Source organism: Lutra lutra, chromosome 1 (assembly GCF_902655055.1).
Source record: "Lutra lutra chromosome 1, mLutLut1.2, whole genome shotgun sequence".
In the NCBI taxonomy this organism is placed as follows: Eukaryota; Metazoa; Chordata; class Mammalia; order Carnivora; family Mustelidae; genus Lutra; species Lutra lutra.
Genome location: NC_062278.1, coordinates 170,920,906 through 170,933,755, shown reverse-complemented (window position 1 = coordinate 170,933,755; position 12,850 = coordinate 170,920,906). Strand labels below are relative to the sequence as shown.

Below are 12,850 nucleotides of genomic sequence, written 5' to 3'. Positions count from 1 at the left end.
TACATCTAGAAGATGGAGGCAGGGAAGTAATTACATGTATTTTGCATAAAGGTTATCACACTACACATACAATTTGATAGGTTTTCCCCCCTATATTTTTATTCATTTCTGTATTCTAAATAAGCTTTCCCTTACTTTAATGGGGTTGGCATTTTCCAACATGTTTTGTGAAGCAGTTTGCATCAGTCTTTCGGGTCAGGTAGTCAAAGAAACCAAAATGAGGTTGCTCAGATGGGTCACTGTACATCTAAAATCATAAATCTAAACCTCTTCTGTTTTTGCAGATTTGATTGAGAACAGCTGCCCCAGGAGTATAGCCAAACACGAAACAAAAAAGTTTACTTGTCCCTTCTCCCTCTGCCATTTCTTTTAAATGTGGGGGCCATAGTGCTGGGCTCTGAGCTCAAATCTATGTCCCTCTTTGGCTTGGGGTTCCTGGTGGATTTTCAGGAAGTGGTAGGCCTGTAGGAGTCATGGGCTTGGAGGCAGTGGATATAAAGTCAATAAGAAGCAAACTGGATTGGGAAATCTGTCTGTGAGCCCTTATTTGACATCCAGCGTGGATATTTATTTGTCTGATGGGACATGGGAAAGGAAAACTCTTAGATCCATTCTTCATAGTCCATACCAGATATAACTCTTCCGGGAAGCCTAGCCCAACAAACCACTCTACACCTTTCTCTTTTACAACCAATATCATACTGTAACAATATGTCTTGTATGCTTTCCCAGTAGCCTGTGAGAGTTTTCAGGACAGAGACAGTGTGTTTAATTTATCCTGATAATATTAACCGCTGCTATATGTTGAGTGCTTACTATGTGCTAGTCACTTCCCACTTTCCACTTAACACTTGTCCACAGTTTTGTCACTTAATTCCTAAAAATGAGCAACGTCTCAGAGAATTTAAAGAATTTTGCACAGTAATACATATCTGAAGCTACAAGCAGAATGAGAACCCAGGTGGGTGTGAATTTCAGAGGGCACCCCCACTGCAGTGTCATGTGTTAGTCCCCTTTCAATTTCCTTTCATCTTTCTGACTATGTCCAGAAAAACTTGGTGTGACAGCTAATACTTGGCATTTAATACCTAACACTTGGCTAAACTGGTGGAACCAAAGAAGTGCAGTCTCAGGGCTTTTAATAGACTATAGGTTAAATTTAATAACTGTTGTTTTGTTTCCTTTTAAAGTTCCACTGTACTCTTCTGTGAAAAATGAAAGCGCATTTCCACTGATGGTAGTAATATAAAATTTCTTAAACTTGTTTAACTGTTTCGTGTGCGTACAGATTTTAAAAGGAAGTATAGGGCACCTGGGTGGCTTAGTTGGTTAAGCGACTGCCTTTGGCTCCAGTCATGATCCTGGAGTCTCAGGATCAAGTCCCACAGCAGGCTTCTGCTCAGCAGGGAGTCTGCTTCTCCCACTCTCCTCTCATGCTCTCTTTCTCTCATTCTCTCTCAAATAAATAAATAAAATCTTTAAAAAAGAAAGAAAAAGGGAAATACAAAAAATTGATGGTAGTACTTGCTTCCATGGACTTTTCCTGGGTGGCTGGGGGAAACTAGGACGAGAGGGAAATTTTGACTTTATTATACTCTTCTATACAAAATTCGAGTTTTGTGACCCAAAATGGAGACAAAAATGAATGAGAAAATTATTAAATAAATAATAGCTCGTATGGTAGGGAGAATACGGCAAAAACAATGAAGGTATCAAGAGACCGAATGAAGGGTGCCTGGGTGGCTCAGTGGGTTAAGCCTCTGCCTTCTGCTCAGGTCATGATCCCAGGGTCCTGGGATAGAGCCCAGCATCCGGCTCCTTGCTCAAGTGGGGAGCCTGCTTGTGATCTCTGTCAAATAAATAAATAAAATCTTAAAAAAAAAAAAAAAGAGAGAGAGAGAGAGACCAAATGAAGTTAAGGAAATGCTGCATCAAAAACTTAGTGGGGCGCCTGGTTGGCTCAGTAGGTTGAGTCTCTGCCTTCTGTTAGGGTCATGGTCTCAGGGTCCTGGGAATCGAGCCCCACATCGGGCTCTCTGCTTAGCGGGGAGCCTGCTTCCCCCTCTCTCTCTGCCTGCTTCTGCTTACTTGTGATGTCTCTGTCAAATAAATAAAATTAAAAAAAAAATCTTATTAGTGCGGGGGGGGGGGCGGAAACAAATCCACTTTATAGAGGAAACGAGCCGATGAAATGGCCTGACACCAGGCTCCGCCTCCTGGATGCTCGGTTCCAAAGGCTGGAGAGGCCACCCGCGCTGCCACAAGGTTTCAAACCCGCCATTTCTGCCACAGTATTCCGTCCCTGACCGAGAGCGCGCGAAAACAGCTCGCGCTCTTGCGGGGACGCGCACGCACGCATACGGGGACGCGCGCGCACGCACGCCCGGCTCCGCCCCGTGAGGCCCGCAAATCCGGAGTCCGCGAGGCTGGGGTTGTCTAAGCTCCGGTAGGTAATGCCCCGGAAAGCAGGGAACGTGGAAGAGACCGAGGCGGGTGCGGAGGAGGTGGGCGCCGAGGAGGTGGGTCCTGAAGAGGACGGCGGGGAGGAGTCGGGCGCCGAGGAGTCCGGGCCGGAAGAGTCTGATCCGGAGGAGCAGGGCGCCCAGGAGGAGATGGAGGCCGTGCAGCCGCGTCCGGTGCTGCGCTCGGTGAACTCCTGCGAGCCGTCGCAAGTCATCTTCTGCAACCGCAGCCCGCGCGTCGTGCTGCCGGTGTGGCTCAACTTCGACGGCGAGCCGCAGCCCTACCCGACGCTGCCGCCGGGCACGGGCCGCCGCATCCATAGCTACCGAGGTAGGCGGACTGGGGTCGCCCTGGCCGGGCGGGCCCAGGCGGACCGCGCCTCCCGCTTTGTCCCAGGGCGCAGCGAGCGCCTGCTCGAGCCCCGACAGGCTGTGACAAATCCAGGTTGACGCTGCTAGTGAGTGGCACCTTATTCTCTTTAGTACTGAGTAATTTTCCTGAGGTGACTTTTCCCCCTTACACGCGTATTTACTACTAAAAATGCTCCCTATCTAATGCCCATTAGTTCAATCCTTGAATGGGAGAGTCTCAGGTTCTCTAATGTCCCCGGTGAGCCAGTTCCGCGTAGGGTCCCTGCCTTCAGGGAGAACACAGTCCGGGGGCGGGGACGGGCGAGTGCACACACAGCTAACTAGCCAGTGTCCCAGCGGCTGCTAGAGAGACGGAGCACGGCGGAAGGTGGGGGCTTGGAGCAGGCTCCTGCCCGGTGAAGGGACGGCGTGTGTCGTTTCACTTCGAGCACCCCAGAGCAGAAGAAATGGAAGCCCGCCAGGTGCAGAGGGGCTGACCGACCCAAGACAGAGGAGTTGAGAGTTGTAGCCAGAGGGAACCGCGGGGGCTAATAACACCTGCAGTCTCTGGAGGGGAAACCTGAAAGACGGTTTTTCCCCTGGGGAGAGAGGGGCCATGGAATTTTTAAGCATGGAAATGACAGTGACAGATTTTAATACCGAAAAGCTCCCCCGAGTTGCACAGTGGTTTGGAGAGGGAAGACTGCTGCTGAGGAGCCAGTTAAGGAGGCTGTTGTAATAAGGCAGTAATCTTCCCATAGCTTTCAAAAAAGAGAAATCGTACTTGGTTAATTTTCACAGCCATCCTGGCAGGATCCCAGTAGATCCTTTTGCCTTGAGAGGAGCCTACTCAGAAATCTCCAAATTTTTACACCAGACTTACCTTGATATTAAAAGAGGGAGAACACAATTCTTCTGAGGGCTAACATTTCTGTAGTGTCCTATTTTATCCAAGAAATTGTGAATTTTGTATTCTCCAAAACTTATCTGTGCCTGGTTTAATATAAAATTTTTAAAAAAATTACTCTGTGAATCTACTTAATGTCACTGAACTGTATGTAAACTGTAAAACTGTACGTTTTACCATAATAAAAAAAATTATTTACCAGTTTATATTTCTTAATTTTCCCAGCAAATCAAGTAAGTTTGTGCCCCAGGAACACATGATTATTTAATTAATTAGCTAATGAATTCATTTTTAATGATGTGTTTATTCATAGTCTCTACCTCCCTTAATAGAAAGTTAGGTGGGGGGAGGGGGGCTCTCTTCTTCCCCGCCCTCTTCCCCCCACCCATGATGTATTTGTTTCTTAAATTCAGGTATAATACACGTGCAGTTAAATGCACAGATCTTAGAGTTTGATGTGTTTTTGACAAATATAGCAACACCTAGATCGAATTCTAGATTAGAACATTTCCATCACTTTAGAAAGTTCCCTCCTGCCCCTTTCCACTCAATCCCCTCTCTTCCAGAGGCAGTCATTCTGGTTTTTCACACCATAGATTAGCTGCATCTTTTCCTACAGAATGTACCCTTTTCTGTCTGGTTTCTTTTTGTTAACATGATGTTTTTGCACCTCCTTGTTCTTGAGAGGCACAGATATAAGGAGTTGGTGAAGTTCTTTCTTTTAGTTTGCCGTGTTTGGTGTGATTTGCAATTCATGAACTTTGCTTTTTGACCATGGGGTAGCAGGAAAGGCATGGTATTTGGAGCCTCAAGTACATGCTCTTTTTCCCTTACTGTCGCTGTTTCCTTGAGTAAGTTGCTTGGCCTTTTTTTTGTGAGGATTTAGTAAGATAATATTATTGGAAGGGCTTTGTCTGATATTTTAAGCAGAATGAGAGTCAAGTACTTCAGTGCCAATCCAGGAAGATGAAGGAAGTGGGTGTGTGGCTACATAACAGCCTCTGCTTGTTTTAACAGGTCACCTTTGGCTCTTCAGAGATGCAGGGACATACGATGGCCTTCTGGTTAACCAGACTGAGCTCTTTGTGCCATCTCTCAATGTTGATGGACAGCCTATTTTTGCCAACATCACACTGCCAGGTACTGATGTTCCATCTTACTTTTTTTTTTTTTTTTTTTTTTTAAGATTTTATTTATTTGTCAGAGAGAAAGAGCACAGGCATGGGGAGTGGCAGAGGGAGAAGCAGGCTCCCTGCTGAGCAAGAGCAGGCTCCTAGGACCCTGGGATCGTGACCCAAGCCAAAGGCAGTCAATAGAACATGGAACTCTTGATCTCAGGGTCATGAGTTCAAGCCCCATGTTGGGTATAGAGATTACTTAAAAATTAATATAAATAAGTAAAAAGAATAAATAAAAAGATAAGGCTGTTGTAGTAAGTAGAGAATAAGCCATTTGAAGGAGCCAAACCTTTATTGGCTTTTACTGGATTCTAGCCGAGTTATCCAACCTTTCTGTGTCCTGTCCTCTACCACAAATAAAATGGAACAAATTTATTTGTATGCTTTTTAAAAATTTTTTTAAAAGATTTTATTTACTTATTTGACAGAGATCACAAGCAGGCAGAGAGGCAGATAGAGAGAGAGAGAGAGAGAGAGGAGGAAGCAGGCTCCCCGTTGAGCAGAGAGCCCGATGTGGGGCTCGATCCTAGGACCCTGGGATCATGACCTGAGTTGAAAGCAGATGCTTAACCGACTGAGCCACCCAGGTGCCCCTAGTGTTGTATCTTTTAATGTTATTTAACCCACTCAAGCTCAGTGCCAAACAGGTTAAAAAAAAATCACCGAATTGAACATTAACATCATAGTTTACTATTTGTTTAAAACTCAGTTGATTTTATTAGGTTGAACTTAAACTGATGTTCTTGTGGATTAAAAAACCCCAAATACAAGGGTACCTGGAAGCATGCAGCTATTGATCTCAGGCTTGTGAGTTTGAGCCCCAAGTAAGAGATTACTTAAAAATAAAATCTTTTTTTTTTTTTTTAAAAGATTTTTTATTTATTTATTTGACAGACAGAGATCACAAGTAGGCAGAGAGGCAGACAGAGAGAGAGGGGGAAGCAGGCTCCCTGCTGAGCAGAGAGCCCGATGCGGGGCTCAATCCCAGGACCCTGAGATCATGACCTGAGCCAAAGGCAGAGGCTTTAACCCACTGAGCCACCCAGGCGCCCTTAAAAATAAAATCTTAAAAACAAACAAAACAAACCCAAATGCCTGTAGCTTCATAAAGTTCAAACTGATACATATATGTGGATCCTGTTTTAAGGAAGCAGGTGTACAAAAATTGATGAGTTGATAAGTTAAATTGATAAATGTAACTTTTGGCTTATAGGATGCCCTTAAAGAGTAAATTCCCCAGTGAGTTTAAAATAGAACTGGAGTTCCTCAAAATCCAGTTACAAACTGTTTTGGTTATCTATTGCTTTGTGACAGCTACCCCCAAACTAAGAACTTCTTTCTTATTCATAATTCTGCAGTCTAGGCTAAGCTCAGGCAGGTGGTTATTCTGCTCATTTGTGGTCGTTGGTGTGGCTGACTGCTGGCAGGTTGGCTGGTGGCTGGGCCTCCCTCCTATGCATTCTCAGGGCTTGTTCCTCTTGTGTAGGGTAGCTCTTGTGTAGGGTAGCTCAGGGCTCCTGAGAGCGTAAAAGTGGAAGTTGCCAGGGCTTCTTAAATGTTAGGTTCAGAATTGGCACAGTGTCTGTTACGTCACCCACATTCATTTAGTTAAAGCACATCACAAACAACACACTTGTAAGGGGAAGTTACTACACGAAGTCCTGCATACCATGGAGATGTGCATTAGGGCCATCATGTTACACTCTGCGACACACAGGCCCTCACTTTTTTAGCCCAAAGTGAGGTCTGTATATAGTAAATGGAATTGCTGTGGTTGGCAAAGCCTCTTGCTCCTTCCTTGTCCCAAAGCTTGAGTCTGCTGCTGAGGATTTGGTTTTCTGCATTTACAGTGTATACGCTGAAAGAGCGGTGCCTCCAGGTTGTCCGAAGCCTAGTCAAGCCCGAGAATTACAGGAGACTGGACATCGTGAGATCACTCTATGAAGATCTGGAGGACCACCCGAATGTAAGGAAAGACCTGGAGCGGCTGACACAGGAGCATATTGAAAATCAACGGCTGGAAGGGGAGACTGAGGATTTTAAATGAAATTTGCACTCCTGAGTTTTAGCCTTTGATGGTAGTAACTAGTCTTGATCTACATTTAGGACTGGTCACTTATTCTCAGATTCAAGGTGTCTCATTCTCAGAGTAAAAAATCCTCCATTGCTTATAGGAAAGTCAACTGACTTCAGTAGGCATTGTGATGTTTAGGGGCAAATATCACAAAATGTAATTTAATGCCTGCCCCTTCTAGAAGTATTCATCAAGTAGTTGCATTTTTGCCTCCTAGTAAGTCAGGAAAGTTTCTATATAAGGACTTTTGTGTAAGTAATTCAATAAGAATTGCAGCATATTCTTTAATTGTAAGAAAGCAGTGGCATCTGCTTTTAATTGCTGTGTTGTGGTTGGTGATATGTCCACCTCCCACTTTGAGAAGACAGAGATGTCCTTGAGGCAGGGACAAGTCTGTCTCCTCTTTGAGACCCCAGTGCCTCATGCATTATGAGCCTTCAGTCACTGTTTGTTGAATGAACAAACCAGTAGATACTTTGGTAGAAAGTGTTTGGAGGTTTTGCCCTTTTTTGGGGGGTGGGGAAGTGGGGACCTTACATTATATACAGTAAACAAATGTTTTAAAGGGAATCACTTTTATAGAAAGCACTTTTTATAACTTTCTAAATTTTGTGCTTTTCTCTGTCCACTGTTGTTTTAGTTCTATTTTATTTGTTTCTAAACCAGGAATAGCTTTCTACAGTTATTGTGATGATTGCTTTCTGAAACTTGACATCTGCACAGAGGATAGGAGAGAATAGCTATCCTTTTGTTTAGTTCTAGTATTAAGGAGCTGCTACTGTACTGTAAATAGATTTTTACTGTACTTAAATAGATTTAAGTGTGGGTATTACTGTTACTTTTTGGTAGATCCACTACATTTCTGTTTGGCTTAGTGTTTTTGTTGTTGTTGTTGTTGTTGTTTTTAATGCTGCTGGTGTTTTAACCATGGGCCAGTGGTGTTGGGGCAGTGGGGACCACTAAGGGAAGTCACTTACAGGCTCATCTGGACTTGCAAGGGTCCTATTTCAGCATTTTTCATCAGGCAGGATCTGGTGACATTTTGCACCTGGCTGGAGAAGAGGCAGAAGCCCTCCACCTCTTGGAAGTTACTCATAACACACAGTGGATTCAGGGAGTAACCTGAAATGTTTTATAATTTTATAAATGTACAAATCCTTTCTTATAGGCTGGACTTAAATTGTTTAACTCAAATTCAATACTTCTATCAGGCTTTCTTTTTTGGTAACTGATAGTTAAAAAAAAAAAATCCCCCCAGTAAAGAAAATTTTGGTAAAGACAATAAAGTAAAAGGAAAAAAAGATCACTGTAGCTATACTACTTGAATAGAGTCCCCAAACATTTTGAACTTTTGGCCTTTTTAGGGCATGCTGTGGTTGGTTTGGTTTTACATAGTTGAGATCGTACTGAATATACAGTTTTGTATTCTACCTTCTTAGTTATAATTTTATAATTTAAATATCTTCCCATGGTATTATAAGCTCTTTGTAGACATTAGTGCAGTCTTCCTTTTATGAATAGTGGGATATTTCTTGGTATCCTTAGTTCCTATATTAACCTTTGAGCACAATTCCTGTGCTCTGAAATCAGCGTGAAGTAAGACAGTGCCCCACAGTTTCCCCTAGATTTTGTTTCACCTTGTCTTAATCCCCTCTTTCAACATTCAGTTAATAAATTGGCCTTTGTTTTTTAGGCATGCTGTAGTAATCAGTGACACACGTCTCTGTGTCTGATGTGTTACTGAGCTGCTAGGTGGGAAGGAAGAAATGCTGGGGAGCAGGCAGCAGTGTGTATTCGAGGGTGGGATGAGATGGGGGATGTCAGGAAGTCTGCTGTTGCTGGATTTGTTCAACATTGGTTTAAAATTTTTTTTGACCTGTCTTTGTGTCCAAATGAGATTCGTGTTCATCCTTTGAAAACTGCAGTTTGAGTACTGTGTTTTTTTTGTGTTGTTCAAGGAAGATTGAAAACCTGTAGCATGGATAATATATGTATTTCATTTGAGATTTTATGACTATATTAAATGTATTGCTCCTAAGAGACTGTGATGTTTCCTATTTTGAGTTAAAAAAAAACCCAAAAAGCTGTTCTTGAATATGTTAAATGGTGCTGAGCTAAGGAAATAGGTTTGGTATGTCTCTGTGTGGCTCTGTTGTGAGACACCTGTGTTTCTGTAAAGGCTTAAGTGGGAAGGGACATTACAGACTCAAGCAACTGTCTTCATGCTCAGGCCCTTTTCTTTCCAACCTTGGGTTTCTTTTATTTTTTGTTTTTTACTTTTTTATTTCCTTAAGTAATCTCTATACCTAACATGGGGTGCAAACTCACAACCCCAAGATAAAGAGTTGTGTGCTCTACTGAGCCAGCCAGGCACCCCACCCTGGTTTTGTGTATGTATATATGTGTGTATGTATTTATTTAAAATTTTTTTTCTTTTTCACCGTGTGTTTTTTTTTTTTTTTTTTAAGATTTTTATTTATTTATTTATTTATTTAGAGAGAACACAAGTGAGGGGAGGGATAAGGGGAGAGAGAGGATCTCAAGCAGACTGTGCTGAGCCTGGAGCCCAGTGCAGGGCTCTGTCACATGACCCTGAGAAAGGACCTGAGCTAAAACCAAGCTTGGGACACTTTTTTTTTTTTTAAGATTTTATTTATTTATTTGAGTGAGCAAGTAAGAGAGAGCATGAGAGGGGAGAAGGTCAGAGGGAGAAGCAGACTCCCTGCTGAGCAGAGAGCCCGATGCGAGACTTGATCCAGAGACTCCGGGATTATGACCTGAGCCAAAGGCAGTTGCTTAACCAAATGAGCCACCCAGGCACCCCAAGCGTGGGACATTTAACCAACTGAGCCACTAAAGTGCCCCTCCTCATCCTGATTTTTTTTTTTTTTTTAAGATTTTATTTATTTCACAGAGAGAGAGATCACAAGTAGGCAGAGAGGTAGAGAGAGAGGGGGAAGCAGGCTCCCTGCTGAGCAGAGAGCCCGATGCAGGGCTCGATCCCAGGACCCTGAGATCATGACCTGAGCCAAAGGCAGAGACTTAACCCACTGAGCCACCCAGGCACCCCATGTTTGTTTGTTTGGGTTTTTTTTTTTTAGAACATTGTTTCTTTTAGCTTCATTTTTCATGTAAAAATGAAATACCACTGTGAAAAAAATTAAGCACTGCATAAAAGCATTAAGAAAAGTACTCACAATGAGGAGTTGGTTTTTTTTCCCACATAAACAGGACCAACCTTAACAGACACCTTACTGAAGAAATTATACAGTTGGCAAGTAAGCATATGAAAAGATGTGCCACATCATATATCACCAGGGAAATGCACATTAAAACAAGGAGAGGGGCACCTGGGTGGCTCAGTCAGTTAAACATCTGACTCTTGATCTCAGCTCAGGTCTTGATCTCAGGGTCATGATTTCAAGCACCCACCCGTATTAGGCTCCACACTGGGTATGGAGTCTACTTAAAAATAATGAGATACCAGTGCACACCTGTTAGAGTGGCCAAAATCTGGAGGAGGCCAACAAATGCTGGCAAGAATACCAGCAATAGGAATTCTCACTGCTGGTTGGAATGCAGAATGGTACAGCCACTTACAGTTTGGCAGTTTCTTTTCTTTTCTTTCTTTCTTTTTTTTTTTTTTTAAGATTTTTATTTATTTATTTGACAGAGAGATCACAAGTAGGAAGGCAGGCAGAGAGGGAGGGGAAAGCAGGCTCCTGGCTGAGCAGAGAGCCCAATGAGGGGCTCGATCCCAGGACCCAGAGATCATGACCTGAGCTGAAGGCAAGGCTTAACCCACAGCCACTCAGGCGCCCCCAATTTGGCAGTTTCTTACAAAGTAAATATTCTCTTATCATATATTTCAGTAATCATGCTCCTTGATGTTTACCCAAAGGGGTTAAAAACTTGGATATTTATAGCAGCCTCATTTATAATTGGCAAAACTTAGAAGGAATCAGGGTGTCCTTTAGTAGGTGAATGTATAAATAAACAGTTCCAGACACAGAATACTATTCAGCACTAAGCAGAAATGAGCTGTCAACCATGAAAAGACATGGAGGAAACTTTAATGCATATTCTTAAGTGAAAGAAGCCAATCTATAAAGGTCACATAGTGTACGATTTCAGCTCTATGACATTTCTGGAAAAGGCCAAACTATGGAGTAAAAAGATAATGGTTGCCAGGGTATGGAAGGGAGGGTGGGATGAATAGGCAGAGCATGGGATTATTTTAGGGCAATGAAGCTCTTCTGTATGATACTATAATGGTAGATATGTGAGTTTGTAAAACATAAAATATACAACACCAAGAATGAACCTTAAAGTAAACTATTGTCTTGGGGTGATAATGGTGTATCAGTGAAGGTTCATCAGTTGTAACAAATGTACTATTTGAATGGGGATGTTGATTATGGGGGAAGCTTTGCATGTGTGGGGGCAGGAGGTATATGGGAAATACCTGTACCTTCCTCTCACTTATGCTGTGATCTTAAAGTCTATTAAAAAAAAAAGGTAAGTTGTTTCCATTTTATCAGCGCTTATATACTGAGAAGGTGATAAAAGGACAGGCACTGTCCCATAAATCAGCACACTGAGGGTATGAAATAGGTTACAGTGTTTTGTACTCTTGACATGTGAGTGTGAACTTTCAGATAATTTCATACGAGGTTTCTGTATCCCATTCTTACCACCTCACTCCTACTGTATGCCAGTCACTGGGCTGCCTGATACCCCTTCAGTATTTCCCTTTTTTTGTTGGCACACCTGAGCTCCCTGCCCCAACCAAACATTTCCCTGGGGCTTCCCCTCACCATAGATTGGGACTGGGAGATAGAATTTTCTCTGGGAGATGGGATCTGTGGAATCTATTTCCAGATAGCCAGTGTTAGAAGTAAGTGAAGCTGTAGGATACCAACTGGTGTTGCAGAGAATTGCTTGTTGTGGAATAAATAGCTCCCCCCACCAACATCTGGTGACCAGAACTGTCAAAAGTTGTGTTCTGTGTAGGGTCAAGGAGAAAAATACAGGAGAAGGTAGAACTGGATTTTTTCCTACACAGGAGGAGGAAAGACTAGGACTGAGTTTTTTCTTAATTCACTCTGAAAATTAGCGAAAGGAAAACTCACTGAAGTGGAGTCAGGAGGCCAGCAGGGGGAGCTCTCGCGGCCTACCACTCCTTAGTTGTAGACCCCAACAGGAAGAGAGGGACGCTGTAGGTGGACACTGCTATCCCAGTGGGAGGAAAAAAGGTTCCTCTTCTCCCAGCAACAGCCTAGCCAATGAGACAACTCAGCCAATGAAAAGCTACCATACTTTGAACTCCCAGTTTGTTCTAATGGACTTTGTTTTTTTTTTTTTTTTAAAGATTTTTTATTTATTATTTATTTGATAGAGAGAGAGATCACAAGTAGACGGAGAGGCAGGCAGAGAGAGAGAGAGAGGGAAGCAGGCTTCCTGCTCAGCAGAGAGCCCGATGCGGGACTCGATCCCAGGACCCTGAGACCATGACCTGAGCCGAAGGCAGCGGCTTAACCCACTGAGCCACCCAGGCGCCCCTGGACTTTGTTTTTTTTTTTTTTTTTTTTTTTAAGATTTTATTTATTTATTTGACAGAGAGAGATCACAAGCAGGCAGAGAGGCAGGTAGAGAGAGAGGAGGAACCAGGCTCCCTGCTGAGCAGAGAGCCCGATGCGGGGCTCGATCCCAGGACCCTGAGATCACGACCTGAGCCGAAGGCAGCGGCTTAACCCACTGAGCCACACAGGCGCCCCACCTTGGACTTTGTTTTTGACAGCGCTCCCAGCTCCACTCTTTCCTCTGTAAAGGAGCCTTCCTGTTTTTTTTTCTGTGACTTGTCTATGGTTTTGTAGTA

The 12,850-nt window shown here is 43.3% G+C and overlaps 1 protein-coding gene across 2 annotated transcripts; it reads left to right on the top strand.

Moving 5' to 3' along the window:
- Positions 1-2,376: 2,376 nt before the first annotated feature.
- On the top strand, positions 2,377-9,008 carry VHL (von Hippel-Lindau tumor suppressor). Of its 2 annotated transcripts, XM_047744962.1 has the most exons (3): positions 2,383-2,793; positions 4,738-4,860; positions 6,749-9,008. In XM_047744962.1, the coding sequence occupies exons 1-3, from the start codon at positions 2,454-2,456 to the stop codon at positions 6,943-6,945; spliced, it is 660 nt and encodes a 219-aa protein (XP_047600918.1). In that variant the 5' UTR covers positions 2,383-2,453; the 3' UTR covers positions 6,946-9,008. The 2 variants fall into 2 exon arrangements, with proteins under 2 accessions (XP_047600927.1, XP_047600918.1); XM_047744971.1 differs by lacking the exon at positions 4,738-4,860 and having other exon boundaries at positions 2,377-2,793.
- The last annotated feature ends 3,842 nt before the right edge of the window (positions 9,009-12,850 follow it).

What these genes read in the sequence shown, in the direction of transcription:
- VHL (XM_047744962.1), top strand. Translation starts at nt 2,454, where the DNA reads ATGCCCCGGAAAGCAGGGAACGTGGAAGAGACCGAGGCGGGTGCGGAG. An exon ending in CCGCATCCATAGCTACCGAG is followed by an intron (nt 2,794 to 4,737) that starts GTAGGCGGACTG and finishes TTGTTTTAACAG; the next exon opens with GTCACCTTTGGCTCTTCAGA. An exon ending in TGCCAACATCACACTGCCAG is followed by an intron (nt 4,861 to 6,748) that starts GTACTGATGTTC and finishes CTGCATTTACAG; the next exon opens with TGTATACGCTGAAAGAGCGG.